Below are 15,561 nucleotides of genomic sequence, written 5' to 3'. Positions count from 1 at the left end.
GGGAGACCTTTCTGAAAAAAAAAAAAAACATTTCCTGAGGACTCTTGTTTAGGATTAGAGAGGAAGCATGGTGATGAAGCAGGGAAGAAAAGCCACTTCTCCCAGGTCTCCAGCCTGGAGCTTTTCTCCTCTGGCCTTTACTGGCAGCTTGTTCTACCTTCCCAGCTGGAGAGGGGGTTAGGGGGAGGGAGGTGGAGGTGCAGGGAGCCATCCACAGTGACCTCCTCCTGATCCCCTGGAGATGAAAGGGTTAATGCAGCAGTGAAGGAGGGTGTAGGGAAAAGGGCTGAAGAAAGGGCAGGATTCTGAGCTGAGGGCTGGAAAGATGGCTTTGTTTATGGGGGCACAGTTTATCTTCAAGCCCTGAGCAGATAGGTCCTGGAAGGGGTGATGACGGGGGTGCAGGAGGGTAGGAATGTAAACAGTGCTGGGAATGCCAACTCTCTCCTGGGAGGTGGGGACAGTGGAAGACAGCCTTGGCTTTCCAAAAAGGGTCTTCCGTTTTTGCCATCTGGACCCCATTAAAATATTTCAATTGATGTCATGGATACTCAAGGCTCAGGGCTCCTGTGGTTCCCAGGGCTCCTACCAGGAGCACAGAGCACCAAGAAGAAACGACATTATAAAAAGAAGACTCCCAGCTGGGGACAATTTTCCCTTCACCCAACCATCATCCCCTCTCAGGAAGAAGGAGGATCCAATAAGCCAATCGGAATCTGTTTTGTGTGGTGCCAAGGTCAGGGTCTGGAGAAAAGAAGGAGCCATTGTCCTTGGCAGCACACTGACAGAGCCAAATGTAGGAACCCACCTAAATAGAACTGTCCAGTCCAGGAAAGAACATCCTGCCCAGAAAGGAACGAACGCACAAATCCCTAAATCCCCCCTATCCCCCGTTATATTCCTACCCTGCCTTAACCCATGTGCTGACTTCCTTTTTAAACTCAGCCCACTTGCCCCTGAGGGAATAAAGGCCACACAGACCTGGATTCCACTCATTTGTTCACATCTAGCAATAACCTCTCAATAACCTTCGGTCCTTGGTCCCTCACACACTGGACGGCAGATGTATACACCCAGCAAGGCAGAAACTCAGATGAGAGAGCGAGCGCTCTCATTTAGGCCGGACACACACATGAATGCACACACACACATAACACACACGTGACACATACAGGCCTGCATGTAAGTCAACACACCATCAAAGTCACACAAACTCGGAAAGGTGCCCAGACACGCCCCGCAGAAATTCAGATACTCGGGTACACCCTCACTCCCCACGTTCACATGCATGACCAAGTATACCTCGCCAAAGTCTAGGTACTCAGATGCAAAGCCCACACCTCCACGCAAAAGCCCAGAGATTGTACCCCACAACCCCATGCTGCGCTGCTGAGCCAGGAAGGAGGCACCAAACCGCATGTCTGCAGAAACCTCCAGCTCTGGTGCCAAATTGGAACCAGGTCAGGGGCCGGCACACTTGGCCACATCGCTCCCCACTAATCTCTGAGCCATAGTGCTAAGGGTACAGAACTGCAGGTCCCAAGTCTGTCATGGGAAAGTCCTTTTAAGGCATAGAACGGAAACAGCTTAAATTAAACCCAGCACAACTCCAGCTCGCTCAGAGGAGTAAGTCACTGGCTAGGCAGCTGTGCGTGGCACTGTCATTTGTCCCAGGGAAACTCCTCAGGCAAGTCCTTTTCTCTTCCAAAAAAAAAAATGGGAGAGAAAGCTTGGGTTGTTGTGTAAGTTACTCATTCATCAGTCAGCACTTACTGGACACAATATCTGGGCACCAGACTAGGTACTGAGAGAGACCAAGAGGTATCAGCCATAATAGCCACCTTCAAACAGATTTACTCTAGAAGGTGACACTTAGACACTGGGAAGTAACTGCCAAGTCACTGGGCCAGAAGGAGGGAAGCGTGGTAGGAGTTCAAAGAAGGAGAAATCACCTCCAGAGGGGATGATCAGAAAAGACTTCACAAAGAGGGGGAATCAGCCTTGAATGTTAACAAATAGTTATGGCTGTGCTGGGCGCAGTGGCTCACGCCTGTAATCCCAGCACTGTGTGAGGCTGAGGTGGGTGGATTGCCCTGAGCTCACAGGTTTGAGACCAGCCTGAGCCAGAGCCAGACCCCATCTCTAAAAATAGTCAGGCGCTGTGGTGGGCTCCTGTAGTCCCAGCTATTCGGGAGGCTGAGGCAAGAGAACGGCTTGAGCTAAAGAGCTTGAGGTTGCTGTGAGCTGTGACACCAGGAGTAAGGCTCTGTCTCAAAAAAAAAAAAAAAGAAATAGTTAGGACTTGGAAAAGTGTAGAAGCTGACAGGGCATCCCAGTGGTAGGACCAGAACACTCAACGTGCAGAGGTTCCCGATTGGGGTTGCTTCTTTAAGCTGTTGTTTAGTTTACCAAGCACCTTCGAAGAGGGGCCCACTGATATTCACTCACCATTCTCTGCCTTATTATTCGACATCTTACCTTCATCCACTCAACATTCAAACTCACTGACTTGATCCTCCTACATTTGTTTCTTTGTTTTGGAGACAGGATCTCACTATGTCCCCCTGGAAGGCATTGGTGTGATCATACCTCACTGCAGCCTCAAGCAATTCTCCTACCTCACCCTCCAAAGTAGCTGGGACAACAGGCATACAAGGCCACACCCAGCTTTTCTCTCCCTTCCTTTCCTTTCCTTCCTTCCTTCTTTCCTTCCTTCCTTTCTTTTTTTCTGTCTTTCTTTCTGTTTCTTTCTTTTTCTCCCTTTCTTTCTTTTTTTCTTTTCCTTTCTTTTCTGTCTTTCTTTCTTTTTTAAATAGAGACAGGGTTTCAATATGTTCCCCAGGTTGGTCTTGAACTCCTGGCCTAAAGTGATCCTCCCACTTCAGCCTCTAAAAGTGATAGAATTAAAGACATGAGCCACCACACCCAGTCCATGGGTCTTCATTACATTTTGGTGTTCCCTTATCATTTTGATTTTGACAAAAGTGACACCTTGAAATTCTACTTGGCCATTTAGTATTTTTTGTAACGACCTACATGGAACTAGAGACCATTCTTCTAAGTGAAGTATTATGAAAACGGAAAAAGAAACTGCTTCTGCAATGTGAGAGCACCTTGGTCTCAAAACTGTTGGTTCCCAGTGTCTGTTGTTTTGGTGCTGTTTTGTCTGTAATAAGATTTCTGGTGCATTTATGCTATTTTCTTACAAAACAAAAGAGACTTCATTGACTTATTTTTGTATATAACAAAAACACTGAGGTTTATTGACAGACAGAAAGAGAAAAATAACAGAAATGACTGGAGATTCCTCTGGGGGTCCTTGGGTTCACAAAGCACAGGTCTTTTTTTAGTAAATAATTTTTTTTTAATCTCAGATTAATATAAGGACACAATTAGGTTATAATGTTTGCATTTGTTAGGTAAAGTCCCTATTCTTGGTGTGTCCTGAACCCAGGAGGTGTGCCATATATCCTTACATTATGCCCACTAGGTGGAAACCCATCCAGCCCCCTCTCACTTCCCCCTCTCCTCTGTCCTCCCCACAACTTGAATTGAATTGAGTTTTTCTCTTATGTGGGCATGAATTAAATCATCTACCGGGCTTCATATTAGTATTGGATACTTGCTTTTCCATTCTTGTGATATTTTACTAAGAAGAATGTGTTTCAACTCCATACAGATTAATACAAAAGATGTAAAGTCTCCATCTTTTGTTATTATTCCATGATATAAATATACCACATTTTATTAATCCATTCCTGGGTTGATGGGCGTTTAGGTTTTTTCCACATCTTGGTGATTGTAAATTGAGCTGCAGTAAACAATCTAGTGCAAATGTCCTTATGATGAAATGATTTTTTTCTATGGGGTAGATGCCTAGTAAAGGGATTATGAGATCAAATGGAAGGTGTAATTTGAGTTTTTTGAGGATTCTCCATATTTCTTTCCAAAGAAATAAATATTAGTTTGCAGGCCCACCAACAATGTATAAGTGTTCCCTTCTCTCCACATCTGTGCCAGCATCTGCAGCTCTGGGAAAAAGTACAGATCTTGATGTCTTTGCTGAAGTTAAACAGAATCTTCAAAGACCTTGCCCAAATTTTCTAGACCAGAGGTTGGCCAATTGCAGCCCATGGGCCAAGTCTAGCATAGCATCCATTCTGTGGTTTTTTTTTTTTTTTTGTAGAGACAGAGTCTCACTTCATGGCCCTCGGTAGAGTGCCGTGGCATCACACAGCTCACAGCAACCTCCAACTCCTGGGCTTCAGCAATTCTCTTGCCTCAGCCTCCCGAGTACCTGGGACTACAGGCGCCCGCCACAACGCCCAGCTATTTTTTGGTTGCAGTTCAGCCGAGGCCGGGTTTGAACCCGCCACCCTCGGTATATGGGGCTGGCGCCTTACCGACTGAGCCATAGGCGCCGCCCCCATTCTGTGTTTTTGAGACAGAGTCTCACTCTGTCACCCCAGCTTGAGTGTAGTGGCATCAGCATAGCTCACAGCAGCCTCAAATTCCTGGGTTCAAGCAATTCTCCTTTCTCAGCCTTCCAAGTAGCTGGAACTACTGGGACAGGCTGAAACATCTGGCTAATTTTTCCTATTCTTTGGCAAAGATAGGGTCTTGCTGTGTTGCTCAAGCTGGTGTTAAACTTCTGACCTCAAGCCATCCTCCCAACTCAGCCTCCCAGAGTTCTGAGATTACATGTGTGAACCACCAGGCCTGGCTACCTGCCACTCTTTTTTTTTTTTTTTTTGAGACAGAGCCTCAAGCTGTCGCCCTGGGTAGAGTGCTGTGGCATCACAGCTTACAGCAACCTCCAATTCCTGGCCTCAAGCGATTCCCCTGCCTCTGCCTCTCAAGTAGCTGGGACTACAGGCGCCCACCACAACACCTAGCTATTTTTTGGTTGCAGCTGTCATTGTTGTTTGGCGGGCCCAGGCTGGATTGGAACCCGCCAGCTCAGGTGTATATGGCTGGTGCCTTAGCCACTTGAGCTACAGGCGCTGAGCCCTGCCACTCATTTTTGCATAGTCTGAGAACTAATAACAGCTTTTACATTCTTAAAGTGTTAAAAAAAATTAAAAATTAGCCAAGGCCAGGCATGGTGGCTCACATCTGTAATCCTTGCACTCTGGAAAGCCAAGGCAGGTGGATGGCTTGAGCTCACCAGTTTGAGACCAGCCTGAGCAAAAGCGAGACCCCATCTCTACTAAAAATAGAAAAGCTGAGGCAAGAGAATTGCTTGAGCCTGAGTTGGAGGTTGCTGTGAGGTATGACATGACTGCACTCTACCCAGAGCAACAGCTTTTTCTCAAAAAAAAAAAAAAAAATAGCCGAGCATTGTGGCAGGTGCCTGTAGTCCCAGCTACTCAGGAGGCTGAGGCAGGAGGATCACTTGAGCCCAAGAGTTTGAGGTTGCTGTGCTGTGAGCTAAAGATGCCCCGAAGGCTCTGTCTCAAAAATAAATAAATACCTTTCCACGCCATTCCGGGAGGGCCCATACAGCGTTGTTCTGGATTCCCACCATAACTTAAAGGAAAATTTTCACAATGTCCCTTGATGTCCTGCAAATGAAGGAGGAGGATGTCCTCAAATTCCTTGTAGGAGGAACCCACTTAGGTGGCACCAACCTTGACTTCCAAATGGAAAAGGACATCTACAAAAGGAAAAGTGATGGAATCTATATCATAAATCTGAAGAGGACCTGGGAGAAGCTTCTGTTGGCAGCTTGGGCCATGGTTGCCATTGAAAACCCTGCTGCTGTCAGTGTCATACCCTCCAGGAACACAGGCCAGCAAGCTGTGCTGGAGTTTGCTGCTGCCACTGGAGCCACTCCTATTGCTGGCCGCTTCACTCCTGGAACCTTCACTAACCAGATCCAGGCAGCCTTCCAGGAGCCTCGTCTTCTAGTGGTTAATGACCCCAGGGCTGACCACCAGCCTCTCACAGAGGCATCTTATGTTAACCTGCCTCCCATTGCTCTGTGTAACTCAGAGTCTCCTCTGTGTTATGTGGACATCGCCATCCTATGCAACAACAAGGGAGCTCACTCAGTAGGTTTGATGTGGTGGATGCTGGCCCAGGAAGTTCTCCACATGCGTGGCACCCTCTCCCGTGAACATCCCTGGGAGGTCATGCCAGATCTCTATTTCTACAGAGATCCTGAAGAGATTGAAAAGGAAGAGCAGGCTGCTGCTGAGAGAGCCGTGACCAAGGAGGAATTTCAGGGTGAATGGACTGCTCCAGCTCCTGAGTTTACTGCTACACAACCAGAGGTTGCAGACTGGTCAGAAGGCGTGCAAGTGCCCTCTGTGCCTATTCAGCAGGTCCCCACTGACGACTGGAGTGCCCAGCCTGCCACTGAAGACTGGTCTGCAGCTCCCACTGCTCAGGCCACTGAATGGGTAGGAACAACCACTGAGTGGTCTTAAGCTGTTCTTCCACAAGCTCTTAAACAAGATAGAAATAAAGGAGGAAAATAAACATCAGTTTAAAAATAAGTAAACAAATAATAAAAGTAAACTTAAAATGGTATTTCATGACACACACAAATTATAAGAAACTTATTCTAGAATTTTTTTTTTTTTCTTTTTTTGGCCGGGGCTGGGTTTGAACCTGCCACCTCCGGCATATGGGACCCGTGCCCTACTCCTTGAGCCACAGGCACCGCAGAAACTTAGATTTGAGTGTCCCTATACAAAGTTTTGTTGGAACACAGCCACAATCATACTTGTGGCTACAAAAGTCAGCTTGTGGCCATACAAGCCTCATAAGGCTTGGAGTTTCCCAAGATGGATATGAACCCACTAGACTCACCCACTAATGCCACCAGGGTTGTTTACAGAGTGTTAAACTTTTTACAGCTGCACTGATGTTTACACGCCCAGAGCCTTGTCAGCCAGTGAGGGACCTGGCGGTGGTTGGCCTTGCCGAGGACACCTAGGTCAGTTGGAGGCCTCCTGGAGAGTGTCAGAGCTCTCGTGGAATGAGTCAAGTGTGCCCAAGTTCCTTAGGCTGCCACCAGGGCCCCAAAGAGGCTCATAGGTGTGGAGCAGCTCAGCTGGAGTCTCCAAGGCAGCCACGGTGCCCCCATCCATTGGGCACCCATCCATTGTTTGCCACTGGAGCAGACTAAAGGGAGCCCACTGTCAGGAATGCAAGTCAAGGGACGGTTAAAATTTCTTGGCTTCTTTCCAAACTCCCCTTTCCTGTCTGTACTCCTCCCCCCATTTTCTTCAGTGTCCTAAGTATTGGTTTTTGTTTTTGTTTTTTAAAAGAGGGCAAGAAATAGAAACTCCCCTCCCGACAGCCCCACTGCCTGCCCTGAGCTTCCCATGTTTCATGCTGACAGATAATTGCATGCAGCCTCTCCTTGCCAGGGGGTCTTCCCCAGGGTCACCCTCTAGGTCCCTCAGTTCCCTGAGAGTGGAGGAGAATGATGCATCAAGGAGAGAGCTGGCCCAGGACTGTCTTCTGGAGCCTCTGCAGGGCGGTGACAGGTGAGGGGTGGCGGCCTTGATGCCAGTGATTACTCAGAGTCTTCTCCCGACTGCCCAGTGGGGAGAGTGCCCTGGAACACAGACCAGGGACCTGGCAGGGCATGGGAGCAAAGCCATACAGGCAGAGGGAAGAGCTGTGACGAGTTGCCCGCAGGGTTCACCCCAGCCTGGGTGGCCATCCCGGGCAGGGCCACAGCAGCACTGGTGGCCACCCAGGCCTCGCCCAGGCTCCCTGCCTGCCTGGACTTCTTTGCTCCGGTCGACTTACCTTACTCTCCACTCGCATGTCTGGGCTCACATCTGCCTCAGATCGGAAAGTGACTCTGACGTTATGATGCCACTTGAAATCTCAGAAGCCAGGAAGGCATTCCAGGATGCAATGGTGGGAGGGAGGGATCCCCAAGCCTGGGGAAGCAGGGCAAGAACTCAGACGCCCCACATGACCATCAGGGAAATACAAGAGGGCCCTTGGAATGGGAAACAGCACCCTGCAGGCTGGGGGGTTGTCTTTTTAGCCTCTAGTGTCTGAGGTCTTCTCCGTAGGCTGCAGGAAGGAAGTCCCTCTGGTGTAATCTTGCCAGCACCTCTCCCACCTCCCCAGTAGGAAAAAAATCATGCTCCCTCTCCACAAATGCCTCCAGCCTTGACCACAGGGTCAGTAGTACCTACCTGTCATTCCAGCTACTGGAATTCTCCTAACCCCACTCAACCCTTCCACCCTTTAACAAGCCATTGAGCTCTGGAAGAGGAAATGTCAGCAAGATGGGGGGGGTCTGGTCACCCCACTGGTTCCAGAGCAGAGCTCAGCTGGGGGGAGGAGGTCCCTCTGATGTTGTCACTATTCAAAAGGCTTCAGGCCTGGGTGGCGCCTGTGGCTCAGTGTGAGTAGGGCACCGGCCCCACATACTGAGGGTGGTGGGTTCAAACCCAGCCCCAGCCAAACTGCAACAAAAAAATAGCTGGGCATTGTGGCGGGCACCTGTAGTCCCAGCTACTTGGGAGGCTGAGGCAAGAGAATTCCCTAAACCCAGGAGTTGGAAGTTGCTGTGAGCTTTGATGCCACAGCACTCTACTGAGGGTGATAAAGTGAAACTCTGTCTCTTAAAAAAAAAAAAGGCTTCAGGCCCTTCCTACCCAGCACTGGGTAATGGTCTCAGTAGCTGGACCTGGGAGGGAGCAAAGCCTCTGAGGGCTCAAGCTGGGATGTTGAGTTGCTGATGCCTTTTGGAGACAAGATGCTTGGTGGGAACAAAGGCCCTAAGAAGAATAGAACAAGGACCTTCATCTCAGTCTGTTGTCTGTCAGCCAAAGAACCCAGTACACTGGGCACAGAACCCCGTCCCGGGCCTGGTGAGATAAGCGAACATGTGCAATGACGCCATTGCCAAGCCCCATGTTGTAGGTGATCGAGTCCACATCTACAAAGTGAGAACACTCATCAGCTCTCAAGTTAGCAAAGGCAAAATAATTTGATGCAATTCAAGTAGGGTATATGCAGGGTGGGTGTAATACGGGAGCCAAGCTAGGAGGACTTTTGGAGAAGGTTAGTTTTGAATTTTGAACTGTTCCCTGATGGCTGAGAAGACAAAGATGAGTATGTAGGAAGTATATGACTGGAGGTGTAGGTGACATCCCTACAGAGAGAAAGGAACACAGGGAAAGGTCCACAAATCAAAGAGAGCCTTCACCCCTTTGCCACAGGACATGCCAAGTTTGAGGTGACAGAAAACTGACCAGGATTATTCAGCACATTGATGTCATAGAATGTTCTAGTTAATTCAAAATACTTTTTTTTTTTTTTTGAGACAGAGCCTCAAGCTGTCGCCCTGGGTAGAGTGCTGTGGCATCACAGCTCACAGCAACCTCCAACTCCTGGGCTCAAGCAATTCTCCTGCCTCTGCCTCCCAAGTAACTGGGACTACAGGCACCTGCCACAATGCCTGGCTATTTTTTTTTGGTTGCAGCCGTCATTGCTTGGCAGGTCCCGGCTGGATTCGAACCCCCCAGCTCAGGTGTATGTGGCTGGCGCCTTAGCCACTTGAGCCACAGGTGCTGAGCCAAAAGACTTTTTTTTTTTTTTTTTGTAGAGACAGAGTTTCACTTTATTGCCCTCGGTAGAGTGTCGTGGCATCACACAGCTCACAGCAACCTCCAACTCCTGGGCTTAGGCGATTCTCCTGCCTCAGCCTCCCGAGTAGCTGGGACTACAGGCGCCCACCACAACGCCCGGCTATTTTTTTGTTGCAGTTTGGCTGGGGCTGGGTTTGAACCCACCACCCTTCGGCATATGGGGCCGGCGCCCTGCTCACTGAGCCACAGGCACCGCCCATAAGAAAGAGTTTTAAAACATGCACTTTAACAAAAAAGTCGTGTAGCTGTGTGACGTCATGGCACTCTACCTGAGGGCGGTACAGCGAGACTCTGTCTCTAAAAAAAAAAAAAAGAATCCTGGAGGTAGCGGGTGTGTATAATCACAACTACTTGGGAGACTGGAGCAGGAGGGTTACTTGTGTTCAGAAGCTAGAGGCCACAGTGAGCTAAGATCACTGAACCATTGTGTTCCAGCCTGGGTGATGGAGGCAGACTCTGTCTCTGAAAAAAACAAAAACTAAAACAAGGCCAGGAAAAGTGGCTCACACCTGTAATTCTAGCACTCCAGTGATTGTTTGAGCTCAGGAGTTTGAGACTACCTGAGCAAGAGGGAGACCCTGTCTCTACTAAAAATAGAAAAATTGGGCAGTGCCTGTGGCTCAGTGGGCAGGGCACTGGCCCCATATACTGAGGGTGGCAGGTTCGAACCCGGCTCCAGCCAAACTGTAACAAAAAATAGCTGGTCGTTGTGGTGGGCACCTGTAGTCCCAGCTACTCGGGAGGCTGAGCCCAGGAGTTTGAGGTTGCTGTGAGCTATAACGCCACGGCACTCTACCCGGGGCAACAGCTTGAGACTCTGTCTCAAAAACAAAAAAAAATCCTGGAATGGTTTCATGGTTTTATATTTACCCCAAGACATATTATGGATATACTGAAAGTTATTTTGGTTTTGTTTTTTGGTTTGGGAGGGGTTGTTTTGTTTTTTCTTTTCTTTGTTTTTTTGAGACAGAGTCTCACTTTGTCACTCTGGGTAGAGTGTCATAGCATCATAGGTAGCAGCAACCTCAAACTCTTGGGTTCAAGAGATCCTTTTGCTTCAGTCTCCTAAGTAGCTGGGACTACAGGCACCCAACACAATACTCAGCTTTTTTTTAGACATGGGGTCTCACTCTTGCTCAGGCTGGTCTCGAACTTATGAGCTCAAGCAATCCTCCCAAACTCGGCCTCCCAGAGTGCTAGGGTTATAGACATGGGCTGGAAGTTATTTTGTTAAGTGAATTCCTCAGAGGAAGGGAAGTTCCTACAACATGTAAAGTTGGGCTAATGGAAACAGGTCCCATGACCCAACAAATATGCAAGCATGCTAGAAAGACCATGACACACGCTTTCCTTCTCTCAGTGTATTTAACTATATTACTAAGATCAAAAAGGAAGGGAAGCCTATAGCTCAGTGAGTAGGGCGCCAGCCCCATATGCCAAGGGTGGCGGCTTCAAACCCAGCACCGGCCAAACTGCAACAAAAAAATAGCCGGGCGTTGTGGCGAGCGCCTGTAGTCCCAGCTGCTTGGGAGGCTGAGGCAAGAGAATCACGTAAGCCCAAGAGTTAGAGGTTGTTGTGAGCCGTGTGACGCCACGGCACTCTACCCTAGGGCGGTACAGTGAGACTCTGTCTCTATAAAAAAAAAAAAAGGAAGGGAAAAGAAAAGAATATCCTCAGTTTCTAGAACCAAAGAAGGAACTCACAACTCTGTTGCATTTGGGGGTGAGGGGTACTCTGGGCCTGATGTAGGCTGGAACTGAGACTCTTCATGTTTGGTAACTGTCCAAACAGGAACTCGGGGAAAAAAACTCTTCCTATCAGTCTCAGAGAAGCAGAAAGCAAGATTACTGCATCTCAGAGTTTGAGACGGGGAAAAAATTCTCCTATAAAATATTACTACCCCAAGTCTATGATGTATGGATCTAAATTTTTTCTTTTTTTGAGACAGAGTCTCACTTTGTCACTCTTGGTAGAGTGCTGTGGCATCATAGCTCACAGCAACCTCAAACTCTTGGGCTTAAGCAATTCTCTTCCCTCAGCCTCCCAAGTAGCTGGGACTACAGGAGCCCACTACAATGCCTGGCTATTTTTAGAGACAAGGTCTCACTCTGGCTGGGTCTGGTCTCCGATTCCAGAGCTCAGGCAATCTACCTGCCTTGGCCTCGCAGAGCGCTGGGATTACAGGTGAGAGCCACCTTGCCTGGCCTGTATGAGTCTAAATTTACCCTATCTGCACTCAGAAGAATTCTAGGACAAGAAGTTAAAATAAAAGTTCAATCAGGTGAGGCTGGGCAAAGTGACTCACACCTGTAATCCTAGCAAACGGGGAAGCAGCAAGGTGGGAGGATCCTTTGAGCTCAACAGTTGGAGACCAGCCTAAGCAAGAGAGAGACCCTGTCTCTACTAAAAATAGAAAAATTAGCTGGATGTTGTGGGGGAATGCCTGTAGTCCTACCTACTCAGGAGGCGGAGGTGGGAGGATCACTTGAACCCCGGAGTTTGAGGCTGCATTGAGCTAGGCTGATACCACAGCACTCTAGCCTAGACAACAGAGTAAGACACTGTCTCAAAAAAAAGTTCCAACAGGCTCTGTTCAAACCCAGGCAAACCCAGGGGACCCATCAGGAGGACATGCAAAATGGCTTTACAAGGATACTTCTAGAACATTTACACTGAAAATAAAATAATCCTAGCTGAAGATGAGTGCACATAAAAACTTATAAACCAGAAGAAGAAATGAGTCACCTGAAGGAGGTTAAGCAAATACGAGTAACAGGAGAATTGACATCCCAAGAAATAGAAATATTGAAATAATCTGAAAGAGACTACAAAAACAAGAAATTCTAAAATTATTAAAGAGAAGCTTTAGCATGGTGGCTCACGCCTGTAGTCCCAGCACTCCGGGAGGCTGAAGTGGATGGATTACCCAAGTTCACAGAGTTTGAGACCAGCTTGAGCCAGAGCCAGACCTCAGCTCTAAAAATAGCCATGCATTGTGGTGGGCACCTATAGTCCCAGCTACTCGGGAAGCTGAGACAAGAGAACCGCTTGAGCCTACGAATTTGAGGTTGCTGTGAGCTGTGATGCCAGAGTACTCTACTGAGAGCAACAAGTGAAACTCTGTCTCAAAAAAAGAATGTCTAGAAATTAATAATCATTGAGTTTCCAATTTCACCTTTGGGTGTGATTTATTCTAGGTAGTGCAAAATTCAGGCCTGCTTCTTCACCTTAATTTGAAGCATGCTCTGTACCTGTCCTTTCTCCTATTAAAATGAGAGTCCTGGGGCCAGGCTCAGTGGCTCACGCCTATAAATCCCAGCACTTTGGGAGGTCCAGGCAGGAGTATCGCGTGGGCAACATAGTGAGATGCTGTCTCTACAAAAAATTTAAAAATTAGCCAGGTGTGGTAGTGCATTCCTATAGTCCTAGTTACTTGGGAAAATGAGGCAGAAAGATTGCTTTGGCTGAGTAGTTTGAAGTTGCAATGAGCTATGAGGGTGCCACGGCACTCCAGCTTGGGCAGCAAAGAGAAACCCTGTCCCTTAAAAAAAGAAAAAAAGAAAGAAAAAAGTTCACAGAAGGCAAAAGAGTAAATGATATTATCGGGTCAGAACTGAGTCTAGCACACAACTATGCACCAGGAACCTAAAGATGCCATTCTGCCTCCAAATTATGGGTGCACCTGTGCAAAGAAGTAGAACACTTGACCCCACCAGGAGATACCCAAGGAAACCAGCAGCGCGACAGAGTCTCCCCTCCTCAGCACTGTGTGGTCCCCTCACTGGAGTACCTGCCACTCACGAAGGCGCTCAGAGAGGGAGACTGTGTCAGGGAAGCTGGGCTGCCAGTGACGGGCGGCTGTCTCAGAGAAGCTGGGCTGCCAGTGACCGGCGGCCGCGTCAGGGAAGCTGGGCTGCCAGTGACGGGCGGCTGTCTCAGAGAAGCTGGGCTGCCAGTGACCGGCGGCCGCGTCAGGGAAGCTGGGCTGCCAGTGACGGGCGGCTGTCTCAGAGAAGCTGGGCTGCCAGTGACGGGCGGCCGCGTCAGGGAAGCTGGGCTGCCAGTGACGGGCGACTGTCTCAGGGAAGCTGGGCTGCCAGTGACGGGCGGCCGCGTCAGGGAAGCTGGGCTGCCAGTGACGGGCGACTGTCTCAGAGAAGCTGGGCTGCCAGTGACGGGCGGCCGCGTCAGGGAAGCTGGGCTGCCAGTGACGGGCGACTGTCTCAGAGAAGCTGGGCTGCCAGTGACGGGCGACTGTCTCAGAGAAGCTGGGCTGCCAGTGACGGGCGACTGTCTCAGAGAAGCTGGGCTGCCAGTGACGGGCGGCTGTCTCAGGGAAGCTGGGCTGCCAATGACGGGCGGCCGCGTCAGGGAAGCTGGGCTGCCAGTGACGGGCGGCTGTCTCAGGGAAGCTGGGCTGCCAGTGACCGGCGGCCGCGTCAGGGAAGCTGGGCTGCCAATGACGGGCGGCTGTCTCAGGGAAGCTGGGCTGCCAGTGACGGGCGGCTGTCTCAGAGAAGCTGGGCTGCCAGTGACCGGCGGCCGCGTCAGGGAAGCTGGGCTGCCAATGACGGGCGGCTGTCTCAGGGAAGCTGGGCTGCCAGTGACGGGCGGCTGTCTCAGGGAAGCTGGGCTGCCAGTGACGGGCGGCTGTCTCAGAGAAGCTGGGCTGCCAGTGACGGGCGGCCGCGTCAGGGAAGCTGGGCTGCCAGTGACGGGCGACTGTCTCAGAGAAGCTGGGCTGCCAGTGACGGGCGACTGTCTCAGAGAAGCTGGGCTGCCAGTGACGGGCGACTGTCTCAGAGAAGCTGGGCTGCCAGTGACGGGCGGCTGTCTCAGGGAAGCTGGGCTGCCAATGACGGGCGGCCGCGTCAGGGAAGCTGGGCTGCCAGTGACGGGCGGCTGTCTCAGGGAAGCTGGGCTGCCAGTGACCGGCGGCCGCGTCAGGGAAGCTGGGCTGCCAATGACGGGCGGCTGTCTCAGGGAAGCTGGGCTGCCAGTGACGGGCGGCTGTCTCAGAGAAGCTGGGCTGCCAGTGACCGGCGGCCGCGTCAGGGAAGCTGGGCTGCCAATGACGGGCGGCTGTCTCAGGGAAGCTGGGCTGCCAGTGACGGGCGGCTGTCTCAGGGAAGCTGGGCTGCCAGTGACGGGCGGCTGTCTCAGAGAAGCTGGGCTGCCAGTGACCGGCGGCCGCGTCAGGAAAGCTGGGCTGCCAGTGACGGGCAGCTGTCCAGGGAAGCTGGGCTGCCAGTGACGGGCGGCTGTCTCAGGGAAGCTGGGCTGCCAGTGACGGGCGGCTGTCTCAGGGAAGCTGGGCTGCCAGTGACCGGCGGCCGCGTCAGGGAAGCTGGGCTGCCAGTGACGGGCGGCTGTCTCAGAGAAGCTGGGCTGCCAGTGACGGGCGGCCGCGTCAGGGAAGCTGGGCTGCCAGTGACGGGCGGCTGTCTCAGAGAAGCTGGGCTGCCAGTGACGGGCGGCCGCGTCAGGGAAGCTGGGCTGCCAGTGACGGGCGGCTGTCTCAGAGAAGCTGGGCTGCCGGTGACGGGCGGCTGTCTCAGAGAAGCTGGGCTGCCAGTGACCGGCGGCCGCGTCAGGGAAGCTGGGCTGCCAGTGACGGGCGGCTGTCTCAGGGAAGCTGGGCTGCCGGTGACGGGCGGCTGTCTCAGGGAAGCTGGGCTGCCGGTGACGGGCGGCTGTCTCAGGGAAGCTGGGCTGCCGGTGACGGGCGACTGTCTCAGGGAAGCTGGGCTGCCGGTGACGGGGGCTGTCTCAGGAAAGCTGGGCTGCCGGTGATGGGCGACTGTCTCAGGGAAACTGGGCTGCCGGTGACGGGCGGCTGTCTCAGGGAAGCTGGGCTTCAGTGACGGGCGGCCACGTCAGGGAAACTGGGCTGCCGGTGACGGGCGGCTGTCTCAGGGAAGCTGGGCTGCC

At 51.0% G+C, this 15,561-nt stretch overlaps 1 protein-coding gene across 1 annotated transcript; it reads left to right on the top strand.

The window, feature by feature from the left end:
• Positions 1–5,549: 5,549 nt before the first annotated feature.
• Positions 5,550–6,478, top strand: LOC128576587 (40S ribosomal protein SA-like). Its single transcript, XM_053578832.1, has one exon. The coding sequence runs from the start codon at positions 5,550–5,552 to the stop codon at positions 6,429–6,431; it is 882 nt and encodes a 293-aa protein (XP_053434807.1). The 3' UTR covers positions 6,432–6,478.
• Positions 6,479–15,561: the final 9,083 nt, after the last annotated feature.

Source organism: Nycticebus coucang, chromosome 24, assembly GCF_027406575.1.
Source record: "Nycticebus coucang isolate mNycCou1 chromosome 24, mNycCou1.pri, whole genome shotgun sequence".
Taxonomy (NCBI): Eukaryota; Metazoa; Chordata; class Mammalia; order Primates; family Lorisidae; genus Nycticebus; species Nycticebus coucang.
Note: the sequence above shows the minus strand (reverse complement) of the source record. Positions and strands in the feature narration are given on the sequence as shown.